This window comes from Papaver somniferum, chromosome 2, assembly GCF_003573695.1.
Source record: "Papaver somniferum cultivar HN1 chromosome 2, ASM357369v1, whole genome shotgun sequence".
NCBI classification, from domain to species: Eukaryota; Viridiplantae; Streptophyta; class Magnoliopsida; order Ranunculales; family Papaveraceae; genus Papaver; species Papaver somniferum.
Window position 1 is genome coordinate 1,614,617 of NC_039359.1, and position 14,280 is coordinate 1,628,896.

Below are 14,280 nucleotides of genomic sequence, written 5' to 3' on the forward strand. Positions count from 1 at the left end.
ATATTAGATGGTGAAGTAGCAGCAGAACCCAAATATAAGAGAGATTGAACCATAATACCGTGCAGTATTTGCTTCACACAATCACATGTACAATCAGTGGCCAATTTCTTCACCTTTTTCTTGCATTAGCGTTCTCTTGAGTTTGAGAGATCAAATCTGTAATTTTGCCTTCAAATCATATCCAATTCAAGTTGAGAGAATCAGAGAACTACTTTGAACCCTCTCACCTCTGGGAAGTTGGATATACAAATGACATACGAGCTGCATTGCACATGCAACCTAATACTATAATTGAAGCCTTAAAAGTGTCATAAACCAACAGAAAACCAAAATAATATAACGTAGATCACATATATTAACAAAATTACATAGTAATTGTTTTATTCTAATTATCATCCGTAGAGTGAAGAAAGATAGAAAGAGACCCATTTGCTTTTGATCCATCTTCCTCAATTCATCTCTTGTTTAAACTACCACAGTATAAATATGTCTTGCGTCTAAGTATTGCAGTAAAAATTAACAAACCATATTTTATTTCTCTCCGATTCACCACCTTAAGTAGAGAGACGAACCAGAATCAATTTAGCCATAATGGTGATTCTCATCATCATGGTCATTAGTTGCAAACTTTGCTACTTTCGCCGGGAGAGGAAGTGATCTGCATCCACGGTGCCCCACGATATTCCATTGTCTTCATCTCTTTCAATGACGATGACCCACGGACATTACTGTTAACCTCGTCACGCCCTCTCTTCTTATTACTCCCTTTCAACCAAACCCCGAACAATTTCATTCCTTCCTCTTCTTTTCTTCCATTTTCGTCGTCATCATCAACATCCTTTTCGTAAATGTCAACTGTTTGCTCGTGGCTGGACCTAGACCCACTGGCAGAACTTTCCAACATGATGCGGTCTATATCACCGGATGCCACATTGAAATACTTCGATAGAACATTTACGAGTTCTCCGCATTGTTTCTTCGTTTGCGCCAATTCTGAGCTTAGGATTTCATTGTTTTTCTTCAGTTTCTCATTTTCGTTTGATAGATCGTACAGTTGATTGATGTTTGTGGTCTCCTCCAATGTTTGACTCTTGGAACCGGTATTTGAAGTTTCTGAAGAACTTTGGTCTTCACTCGGATTTGACGGAGACAATGAGGAACTGCCATTGGATTTTCCATCAGGCAGTGTCTGAGGTGTTTTTGTCGGGGGAGGATGGACTACTTTTCTACGGTGGATTTCAGAGAGGAGTTCTTTTTCTCCTCGCTTGAAGTTGTCGTTTGCAAACTCCCATCTATCTGGCACAATCTTTCGAAATGCCTGCATGACAATTTCATTTGAGAATACATGCTATTTTAGGACGGAGTACGGATTCAACCTGGCATTTTCAGCTTCTTATAGCAAGAAAATCTAGGACAACGTCATAGCAAGAATCTAGAAATCAAAAGAATCATGGATAGAGATTGGAGATAGCTTTGTCTAGCTCGAGTTGAGATTCCACACATGTTCAAGTTCAAGTTCAAGGTCAAAGTTTACTTGCTCTCTGTATGGATCACTTAGCCAATGAGGTGAACCAACACAAGAAAAGCAAATAAAATAAAAATGGATAACGTTATATGCGGATTCACCTAACGTCTTTGCGTTAGAAAATGACAACTTTGACAAAACCAACCACTTGACTTTAAAAAATCGGCAGTACAATATGAACACACAAGGAGCAGAGGCCTGGTTAGGTGAAGAACTCTAGTCCCCCCTTGCACGTAACGTCGGACAATCATGGTCAAAACCAATGACCTTGACTTCATTATAAAATTTTGCCCACCGTTTCTAGTTGTCCATGCAGTTACAAGTTTCATGAGAAAAAAATATATTAAATATAGCCTTAATGGCTCATACTATTTGGTAGGTGGAAAGTATAAGGGAGTCTAAATTGCTTTCGCAACATCTTTAAACACGTATAAGTGACCCATTGACCGGTGACCACTGCCCTACACTTGTGTGAACTAGCAACTATAAATGATCATCTGTAGCATTCTGCTAGTAACATGTGACACTTTGTTTCCTTTCAACCTTATTTAGTGGGACCCTAACAACAGAATTTTCCGAACTTCCCAGTTCCAGAAGGAAAGTGGTAGAAAGTCTTTTGGCATGACAAACAGATGAAGTTACGTTCCAACTACTCAATTCTCATGAGAAGAAGAAAGAAGTTTCTTTCTAGAAGAAACTAGGAAAAACAACCAGTTCCTACCAGAAGATTAGCAGAACAGTAAGTTCAGGTTTCTATCTATATGTTCTAAATCTAGTTAATTAAAAGACTTAGCATGCACTTGGATCGAATAGCAAAATATAATAAAAAAACTGTACTAAAAATTACAGATGAAATGAAGAGTAGAGATGGAAAAATACGTACGTAAGTATTAAGTTGACGAACGAAGCTTGAGAAATTGTTGTGTTTGAAGTAATTAGGAAGAAGATCTCTAGCGAAATCAGCAGGTTTCCAAACAACAAAAGTAGTACCAGTTTCATTCCATGAAACAACTTCATCAGTACTTGAATCTTCTACCAACTGATATGTCTTTGTTAAGAATGGTGCCGGTACACATCTATGTGCCATCTTTCTATACACTTAAGAAAAAAAACAGACCTTAATCAAACTTCTATAATTCTAATGACAATTCACAAGGCAATAATCAAAGATTCTTCCTTTAATGATTTTCTTTGATATCCCTTTGCTTTCCTAAACTATGTATATGGTGATCTATATATATATGATTAGTATCTGACTATTGATTAGTATGATAAGGAACTGAAGATAAGAATAGCAGTGAGAAATTCCCAACTCCAGACATAAAAACCAGAAACAAAACGGCAATTCATGAGAATCCAATAAGCTTGAAACCGCGTGTATAGAAGATCATTACAAGTTCTCTCAATTTCCATCAGTACTATCTACTCCTACTATAAAAACTCTGATTCTAAGCGCATAATCATAGTCTTTATTTGTTTTTGTTTTTTTGTCTTGAGTAATAAGGTGTGTCTTTTTCTTTGAGTGAGTAGAAATGCCTAGAAATCCAAATGGAATGGTATCTAGAGGGTTTTTATAGCAACAAAGTAGAGAAGGAGAAGAAAGGAACTTCGAGAGAAAGAGAAGAATGACTTTTGGTGTTTGTGTAAATATTTAACTGATCCTTGTTGGAATTTTTAAGAAGTTTGGTCTTGCTTTTCCACCCGGATGGAAGAAACTTCACGGAGTTTCTTTACAATATGGTGTCAAAAAAGTCAACACTTGTGTGTACACGTGGACCAAATCAATAATGATTTTTTAAAGCGTAAATAATGATGTGTGTTCCTCTGATAGAGCAGAAACCGGACCGGAATTGGGAACTCTGGACTGGAACCGATTAGGAGGTACAGGGAGAGCGTAGGAACAGGTTAGTATCAGGAACTGGTACTCGGTTTTAATGGAACCAGACTCGCACCATATCGAAATTACTTGTTAACATTAGCCATCAATTAGAAGTGAATCCTAACCGTTCATGCTAGGTATTCATAAACATCTATCACTAATCATTGAATCTGTATCAGTTCGTTTTTTCTTTCGGCTTTTTTTTTCTGCAGTGAAGAAGGACAAGGCCAGATCCAGTGATCCATCCGCACCATTTTTGAGTCTCTATCACCACCACTACCGCACCACCACCTTCATCTTCACCACCACCAACATCAGTGAAACTTTAATCTTTTTCAGTTACTTCTTCTTCTTCACACAAGTCAACAATATTTTAGGGTAATTCATTCATCTGGTTTGATTAGTTTAGGGTTCTGTTTTAGTCATTGCATGTTTGAATCAAACAGTTTGATTAATTTAGGATTCTGTTTTTCTCAGTTGCATGTTTAAGGTTTTGGATTATAGTTATGATCGATTGATTGAAAATTAAAATTAGCGCAACATGAATTCAATCTCTCTCTCTTTCACTTTGATATTAATTTTGTTTAGCATTGGGAAGTGGTTTCTGATGTAGGTGTTAGATCAATGCTCGGTTGAACCCACTAGCATTGGTATGCCAAGTTAGTTGTCAAATTTAGATGACAAAACGAATTCTTGATTTAGTCATTAAAGTCAGTTTCTGACTAGACTAGATTTAAGAAGTATAGTATAGAATCCAAGATGTCCTTGAAGAATGGAGATTGGAGACTACACAAGGACATCTTGGATAACTTCTTTAAAGATTGGTAACAAACTCTTGATTCTCTTATTACTCTACCTCTCTATCTATCGAAACAAGTGCTCTTTATGCAATAATTCATATGATGGTAACTATATTTTTATATATATGCACGAGGATATTTGAGTCCATAACTTTTTTAAGAATGAACTTTATCACTATAAATGTCCTCATGTTGTAATGAATGATAATACGAATGCAACGAGCCAAGAATCACTCAATTCCGAGTTATAACGAAGAAGTTATGAGTGACTTATTAAAGAAACACTTATAAGTGTGGCTAAGGTTGATTTCGTGAATAGCTAATTGTACTCGAACTTTTGGCAACAGTTCGTGAACCAAAATCGTGAATATGTGACTAAAAGCTTATTTTGGTCAAGTATTTGGGTGTTTCCTTTCCTAGACAAGGTAGCTTTGTTTTCAAGCAACATAGGCTTGACCATTCACTATAAATAGAGGTTTCATATAACCACAAACCTATCCCTAGAAAAATTGTGTGTGTGTTGCATAAGGTTGTTTTCTTTGTTCTTCACGAACAAGAGTGAGATTTTAAAAGACTTTAATTGGGGATCATAGAGCACGGGCAAGCAATCTTCTTTGATAATTACGAACTTGTTCCTAGGTGTTTTTCATAAACCCCTAGATTTGATAGATCAATATATCTCTAGATTTTTCTAGGTGATCTTGTGAGGAAGAAACAATTACGTTACAGAATGGTAAACCCTAATTGTTGAGGAGTATCTTCTAAAGAGAATTAACATTCTGCTAGAGGATTTTCAAGATCATCTTTTAAAGAGAATTGGCGGTCTCGTAGAAATTTTGCAAGAGGAATTCCTAAAGATAATTGGGTTCTTCTAGGAGTTTGACAGGTGCACGAATACAACTAAAACATGTATTACATCTAATCCGAAATCTGGTAGTAGGTAATTGGTGTAACAACTTAAATCAGGGAATGTTCCATCAGGATTAGGTCCGGGGGGTTTTCAACAAAATTGTAGTTTTCCTCGTTAACAAAAATCTCTGATATCTGTGTTATTTCTTTTCTGTATTATATTGTTTTTCTTTATAATTTAAATATCACAGTTTGTAATCTAATCCCATATAGTATTAACTCAACTGTAAATAACCTAGAAGACTCGTTCTTCTTGAATTCATATCTTGAAATATAGATTACAAAACTTGTTCATGTTGTAATTCGGTTCGTGAACAGTTCAGGCATATACTAGGTTCACCTTGTTAAAACAATCTTAAATACAGTTTCGAAACATAATATATAGATTGTACAAGGTTTGTCTATATAGGTTTCTGAACGAAAAAGTTGGTGGAGTACTAGTCACCCTCTACTTTTCAGTAGGTACTTTGGAAGTAAGTATCATGTACTTGACTTAGATCTTATTATAGATGCAATTGGTTTTTGATTTTCAGAGATTTATTGATTTTATCACCTGTGGTATGTTATGATTGAATTTTACTGTGTTTTAAGATTAAAAATCGTATCATTGCTTTGAAGTTGCTGATTGAATTAATTTAGGTCACAACATGGATCTGGTCTTTGATTTGGACAACTTCATTAGTACAAGCATTGACATGGAAGCAATAATTGATGTTAAATTTAGACTAAATTTTCAGCTTGTTGGGTACCCATAGAAATCGTTGATTGTTCTAATGTTCATTTGCTTTTTACATTTGTAATATTATTATTATGCCCTCATGTTTAAGCTAGAACAACTTTTTAAGTGCATCAAATGTAGTATAGCTACACCTGTTAGGTTCTTCTTCTTCACTGAATGTGTATTTGTTGCAATGTGGGATTAAGAGTGTTTCCAATGGTTTCTTCATTGTTATATGTTTATTCAAAGTGTGGGATTAGTTGTCATTTGTTATGACTGAAAAACATGCATTGTTAAATGGGATATCTACAGGAATACTCTGAAAAACTGGATTCTATAACAGAAAAGTTAGACACTGCTCAAAGATATATGTTGTTGATGCCAAGATAAATGTGACATCTAACTTGATATATAAAAAATTTCCCATATATTACCAATAGGAAGAAGAAAAAATGTTTACTTGAACTTTCAACTGATAAGAATGGTATAAATCCTAGATTCAAGTTGTCCTCTCGACGAGAATTGAGGCAGGTATTAGATATATATTTTACTGAGCTACTCACAGTTTTTGATACAATATATCTTCTTTTGTTCTTGTTTACATATTTTAACTTATTGTTCATTTTTAATTTGGAACATGATTGATAATTACATCCACAAAGGGAAAGAGGACTTAAAGGAAGCTTGATGTTCATTTTTTTTGTCGCATACTTATGGAATGGAAGTGGAAATGTTGTTTTTTTTAACTTTGTTTAATATTAAACACTTGAAGTTGAACTTTGAACTGTTTTTTAACATGTTTAAACTTTTATTATTGTTGTTCACTTAAGAAAATAAGTTTTTGAAGAATTAAGAACAACTGATTTTAGTATATGTATGTAAGTATGTGTATCAAAATTATAAGTAAAAAACCGGAGCCAGACTGAAACTAGACCGGTTATACAGGTACAGGTACTGAAACATGGAACTGATCAGTACCATGTACTCGGTTCTTACGAAACATGTACCATACCGTCCCGTGTGCATCCCTAGTTTTTCATTTAGCAAGTTGAGAGCACGTTCTTTGCACATCGACTACTGCACACATAAAATTGTAGGAGCGAGATTTTAAAATATACATTTATATTTCACGTACATTAGTGTTACTAATGTCAGGGAAGGGACATCGTCATTGGCTTCACATTAACTACATATGTCGGCTACTGAATGGGAGGTTGTTAAAATCTAAGATCTGGCCACATATTTAGTAATATATATAAGCGTAATTTGAAAAATGTGACTATAAGCTGAAAACAAAAAACGTGTGAGACAAAAACTGTTTAACGCTTTTCAGCTTGTTGGTGGCATCACAGGAGGGGAAATAAATATTTTTTATTTTTGATGTGGAATATGCAGCTAAACATAACTTAGATATCCATGTTATAGAAAATCAAATGGAGGAGGTTCACCCTTTCCGATATCTACAAATTAACTTATCATAATAAGCCAAGTTCTTACACACTCGAGAATGTATCATTTGCATATATGTCCAATATGATCAAAAGTTATGCGGTTTAGATCTACAAATTAAAGTCAACATTAATATGCCATAAAAACCCGTCCAGATTTACAAATTTGACTTCAAACAATAAAAAATCCGAAGATTACGCAATCTTATACTACTTCAAATTCATGCAACTAACTGGAAACAACGCTCCATAATTGAATGGCGACAGTTCAGAGACAACGATACAACCTTCTTCCATACCTATGCAACAGTCCAGCGGGGATGCAACAATATTAAACAACTAGATCACATATAAGACTCAAATTACCCAATTTCTGATAAATCACTTCACCTCACAATATTTTGCACCATTAACTACCATCAATGAAGAAATTTCCGAGTCAATCACTCTGAGTTTAATGCTCGGATAATCCTTGTTTCTTATACAAAAAAAAATCACAGCTTTTGAATCCAAAAATGTATTTTCTCTATTGTTTCAGAGCGACCTCCATGCCCCTTTTATCCGGGTTGAGAAACCAAGATTGAGATAACAATCAAGGTAAGAAACTCTTTCATTTCATTTGTCTCGATGGATTGGGACTTGGTTTGTGAATCTATAAGAGGTACATGGACATCCCTAGATGGATTCACCACTAATTTTATTAAAGTTTTTTTGGTACCACCTATCGCCAACTTATGGTCGTGGTCAAGAAGTTTTGCACCAACCTGGATATGCACTCTCTCATGAACCAAAAAAATAGCTCTTTAATACCAAAAGTAGATCATCCATCAAAACCTTCTCAATTCCAAATCATGGGATTATATGGCGTCACCAACAAAATTAATCTCATAGATTGATCCCTCTTCTTACTTTTCTTATTACCCTATTTCAAAGTGTCTTTTTCCTCAAATATCCATCCATGACAACATCGATGTAGCTGGAAAACTATTCCACTACACCAAAAATACTCTAAAAAGCATAAGACATTCGTGTTTCGTCCGCCGAAACTTCATTCACTTAAGTTTTCCAATAAATTTTTATAATATATTATGATGTGCATCTCATTCACCTACACCATCAACATCAACGGTACTCCCCGTAGCTACATTACCCCCAGTATATGAATCAGACAAGGATATCCACTCTCGTTTTATATCTTCATTATTCGCGCCAAAATATTTTCCTCTAACCTTGCACACCAAGAACTTAAACCACATTCAGGGTCTAATTAAGTATACCGAAGAATTCCCTCTAATCCTCTACCTAATCAAGTCAATGACTACCTGATCCATTGTTAATATTTACTTTAGTGCTGACAACACCTCCAGCAACTGTTACAACCCTATTCCATGTCGGCGAGACAACACATCAACACCGTGAAATTCATGAAAATTCATGTTTGAAGGCTCCCGCAGAATTTAGTGCAATATATACAACGGTTTCTCAATATACCAACTTCAACCTCTATATCTTAGTGTTAGTTTCAAGCATCGTAGACCGTTAAGATAATGTACAAACATATGTTCTGGAGAGGTTATCTAGGAATACAAAAGATGGAAAACAAAAGGCCCCGACCCAATGAGAATGTTAATACTAACAAACTCTTCTCTCATTCCCACGTATTGCTAACCACATAATGCAGACACAACTCTTTCCCACCCATGTTCACAACAAGATAAACTAGATCACTAGGAATTTTTTCTAGGGACATGATTCTTCAATCAAGAAACTCCACCTCTTAGATTGGGAGAACCTGACAAAGCTAAAATCTCAAGGAGAGTTAAAAATAAGGAAAAACGCAAACCGCAATAAAATACTGCATATGGAGAGCGCATGGACCATTCGTGAACAACCATATTTTATATAAGCAACTTTATATAAGAAAACATACCTCAAGCAAATGCTCATTTTTACTTCCGAAATCACACTTGCCATGTCATCCGACCCACTTTGAGAATAACTTATTTCCCTCATACTCATCATCTGATAACACTTACAATACCAAATCGGGATTGGCACCTCCACATCCATCTGACCTCATTGACCCAAATTTTTATTCGTGGATTCAAACCAACCTTAACGAATTACCAAATTCAGCTACTACTATCATCATAAATATCCATATTCCCAAATATGAATCACCGGATAGTATCATCCGGCATCACACAAACTCAATGAAATATACCACTAGCTATGGTTACAAACCATCACCCAAAACCAAACTCAATAATGTTTTCCCAATACCAACAACTTATGGACACTTTTTTTCCCACAAAAAATGCAACTTTTCTTACGGAAAACACTAAATGAAGGTCTACTTACCTTCACCATCTGTTACCGAATTCACCTCACCAATACTCATCTCTTCCCAGGATGTCATATAACCCCGGAATTCACAAAACACAAATTCTCATTCACTACTAGATTTCAACCGGAGCTTGGAGTATTCTTCTTACCCGCTTATCTTGTGACTGAGATTTCATCAACAACAATCAACTTGTCCATATCACGCACTCCACCATAATAGCGTAGCTCATGCAACTTAAGAAATATTTCTACATCACCATAACATTCTACTTTTTATGATAGTCCTTACGGTTAGCTAGAAATGAGCCAAATTACCGTTTTAAACATCAAAAACCATCAAATTAATCACTTGGGGAAATAAGATCCGACCTCTCGTACCTTCCAGATACGCTTCCAGAGGTAAATCACATTCTCCCCAATCTGTACCACAACCAAAATATCGGGTGGATGGATTCTTCCAAACCCAGGTTGGATCATGATAAACATGGATAGACAATTAGAGGACACCCGGGGCATGATAGAGGAGGATTTATACGCAGAGACTATAAAAAATAAACACTCATCTCAGTGACACAATCTCTCTGTATCACAACAACTTTATTAGTATAAACTTGCACAATTCTAATAGAAAAGAGACTTGCGAGAGACGGGCAATGACCTGTTTTGAAACATATTCAATGATTCCCGTATGTTTTATGCCCGTGGCCGCCAAACCTCCTTGGTATCTGTCAGGTATGATCGGAAAAATCAACCATCTCATAAGTGAAATCCCATAATGCACTTTTCACTGTATATATGAAAAGGAAAACTAGACGGCAAATGAGCTAACTAATCATGCAGATGACGGAAGTCTGTAAGAAACCTTCTCGGAAACAATCTGAGATCTTATTGAAAAAGTGGGGGTCTAACAACCTCATCCAATATTTCGCTTAGCAATATGTATGGACTAACTCCAATATACTTTTAAGAGAATCAGCTAGACAATCAGACTCAATATTAGTAAAAAGTATATTAAAGGGTTATACCTCAATTTCTCGATTCAATCCCAACTCAAGCAAATAGAAATCTGTGAGTGTAATTGAATACAAGAGAAATCACTTGAACGGTACCAAATACCAATGTTCAAGGATTAATCAATTTCAATCAATAACCAGAGGTTGGGTTTACCAATTGATCGATTCAACGCACAATCTGTGATATTTCAATTATATAACAAAATATAATGTGGAAAGGAAATAACACAGATACCAGAAGTTTTATTAACGAGGAAACCGCAAATACAGAAAAACCCCGGCACCTAGTCCAGATTGAACACACACAGTACTAAGCCGCTACAGACACTAGCCTACTACAAACTAACTTCGGTCTGGACTGTAGTTGAACCCCAATCAATCTCACACTGATCCAAGGTACAGTTGCGATCCTTACGTATCTGATCCCAGCATAATACTATGCACTTGATTTCCTTAGCTGATCTCAACCACAACTAAGAGTTGCTACAACCCAAAGTCGAAGAATTTAATAAACAAATATGTATCACAAAGAAAAGTCTACAGGAATAGATAAATCTGTCTCCCACAGAAATGCCTACGAGTTTTGTTCCGTCTTTTGATAAATCAAGGTGAACAGGAACCAATTGATATACCGGACTTATATTCCCGAAGAACAACCGAGAAATATCAATCACCTCTCAATAATATTAATCGACTTTCGAAACAAGATATTGTGGAATCACAAACGATGAGACGAAGATGTTTGTAGCTACTTTTCAATCTTTCCTATAGGAGAAATTAATCTCGTGCCAATTTTACAATTGTACTCAATACGATAGAAACAACAAGTTCACAAACTCCAGCAGAAATTCACGGGATGTGAACTTCCGACAGCACGTGTACGGGAAGCAAACTTTGCTTCGGTCATCCTGAACAAGCAAAGTACGCATACTTTGGTTCAAGGATTTTGGACTTACACAAGTATGAGTTCATATACAATGTTTATATCCAAACATGGTTATATATTCTAAACTCTCATTTCAATCATTGAAACATTCTTAGAGGTTGTTATATAGTGGTTATTCACACACTATTTTTCATCAAAGCGATTTTCAAGAGATTAAAATAACTAACATGACTTTCGTCATGAGTAAAGATGAACCTGGCCAAAGCGAAAGCTTACCAACACATATTTTGAATAGATAAGCGAGATAAACTCAGCTCGAAATAGCAAATGTGTATAATCGAAGTCTATATAGCAATACGATTTTTGTCTCAAGATAGGAGATGTTAGAGCATTGCTCGGTCGAACTCGCATGCGTTGCTATCTCAAGCATGTTTGTCAATGTTCGTGATCAAAACTATAAGTCTTGATTTCTAGTTTATTATAGCTAAGTTTTGGACTAGGATAGAAAGTGTAGTTGAGCTCAAGGACTTCATGGCGATTCATCATACAAGTAGAAGTACTACTCAAGGAACAAGTGGAACTTCTCGACAAAAAGGTATGTGAAGACTTGAACTTATCTATCACTCAAAAGTCTATCTACTTTATCTTCTACTCTTTGAGACAAGAAGTAGTATGCTACATATATAGACTTGGATTATACACATTTGGTATTTCGAACCGAGTATTCCTCGCCTATCTATATCTCGAAATATGTGTTGGTAAGCTTTTCGCTTCGATCAAGTTTATCTTTACCATGTGACGAAAGTCATAATATGTTTCAATCATCTTGGAAATTGCTTTGACGAGAAATGGTGTAACAACTATATAACGTCCTCTAAGAATGTTTCAATGATTGAAATGATAGTTTAGATTACATAACCAATGGTGGACATAAGCATTGTTGTAGAAACACATTTATGTATAAGTCCTATTCCTTGAACCAAAGTTTGTGAAATTTGTTGATCATGAGAACCGGAAGAATGGCATGAGCCAAGTCCGCGAACTGCCGAAGTTCTCAAACCCGAGAATTTCTGCTGGAGTTGACAAACTACTTGCATGAAGCTAAGTCCGCGAACCGGCGAAGTTCTCATACCCAAGAATTTCTGTTGGAGTTTGTAAACTCTTCCCGGTAACTTAAGTCCGCGAACCTAGTATGCGAACTTGAGAAGGTTATATATCTGAAGATGATTTCTGAACTTAAACTTAAAAATACTAAGGAATGAAGTTTTCAAACCGTGGATATAAAAGTTCATGAACCGATTCAAGTGAATCAAATCATCTTTGCTTCAATTGTGTCTTGTGTAGTACATAAGATTTCCTTGCAATTGAACAACTCTCTAACTAGTTCATTTGAAGTCATTTGAACTAGTTATGGTGAAGAAGAACATGGTTGATATGAAATGCTCATATGGATAACCATTTGGTTAACTATTGTTGAACCAACAAGTGCATACGTTTGGGTACGGTTAACATACCTAGAAGCGTGCATTATCAAGTGTGTGTAACAAGCTATGTTTTCGATCTAACGGTTGAGAAATATTAGATTGAATCTAAATCATGTTTTCATCTAACGGTGAATATTGAATGCTTTGGTACTAAAGTAACATTGATTGCAAACCCTGATTTGAAAGACTATATAAAGGAGACATCTAGTATTGTGCAAAACTAATCCCCCACACGTTACGTGTTATACTAGTTTGCGTGCTAGAGTCGATTCTCCTTTAACTTTTGGTTTTCTTCTTCTAAGACCAGGTTAATGATTTAAAGACTTCATTGGGATTGTGAAGCAAGACCGATACTACATTTATTGCAGTTGTGTGATCTGATCTTGTATCTTCTATCGTACGATTACAATCAGATTGATTGGCTTGAGATTGATATCTTCGATAGGAAAGATATACAAAGTAGTCACAAACATCTTCATCTCATTGTTTGTGATTCTGCAACATCTTGTTTCGCTACCATACGATTAAGATTGTTGTGAGGTGATTGATAACTCTAGGTTGTTCTTCGGGAATATAAGACTGGATTATCAATTGGTTCATGTTCACCTTGATTATTATCAAAAGACGGAACAAAGCGTTTAGGGTTTATCAGTGGGAGAAAAATTGATCTTTTGATAGACTTGTCTGTGGGAGACAGATTTGTTTATTGTCAAAGCCTGCGATTTTGGGTCGTAGCAACTCTTAGTTGTGGGTGAGATCAGCTAAGGGAATCAAGTGCGCAGTATCCTGCTGGGATCAGAGGCGTAGGGAGTAAAACTGTACCTTGGATCAGTGGGAGACTGGTTGGGGTTCAACTACAGTCCAATCCGAAGTTAGCTTGAAGTAGGCTAGTGTCTATAGCGGCTTAATACAGTGTGTGTTCATTCTGGACTAGGTCCCGGAGTTTTTCTGCACTTGCGGTTTCCTCGTTAACAAAATTTCTGGTGTCTGTGTTATTTCAATTTTCGGATTATATTATTTTATCTTTATAATTGAAATAATACAGGTTGTGCGTTAGATAATCAATAGAGTAATCCAACCTTTGGTTGTTGATTGTCATTGGTTGATCCTTGGATATTGGTTTTTGGTACCATCCAAATTATTCCTTGCATTTGATTAGAACTCGCAGTTTCTGCTTGAGTAAATCAAATCAAGAAGAGAGATATAAACTCGTTGATATACTTTTAATTGATTGAGTCTTGTTGATTCTCTTAAAAGTATATTCGATTTTAT

General features: G+C 35.7%; 1 protein-coding gene across 1 annotated transcript; it reads right to left on the bottom strand.

Moving 5' to 3' along the window:
- Window positions 1–313: 313 nt before the first annotated feature.
- Window positions 314–3,159, bottom strand: LOC113346650 (heat shock factor protein HSF24-like). The gene is made up of 2 exons (XM_026590126.1): window positions 2,409–3,159; window positions 314–1,318 (listed from the first exon to the last, which is right to left on the bottom strand). The coding sequence occupies exons 1-2, from the start codon at window positions 2,610–2,612 to the stop codon at window positions 617–619; spliced, it is 906 nt and encodes a 301-aa protein (XP_026445911.1). The 5' UTR covers window positions 2,613–3,159; the 3' UTR covers window positions 314–616.
- Window positions 3,160–14,280: the final 11,121 nt, after the last annotated feature.

Bases quoted from the DNA above. Each gene is read 5' to 3' on its own strand.
- LOC113346650 (XM_026590126.1), bottom strand. From the start codon at position 2,612: ATGGCACATAGATGTGTACCGGCACCATTCTTAACAAAGACATATCAG. The intron at 1,319-2,408 runs GTACGTATTTTT...ATTGTCATGCAG, and splicing joins TTCGTCAACTTAATACTTAC to GCATTTCGAAAGATTGTGCC.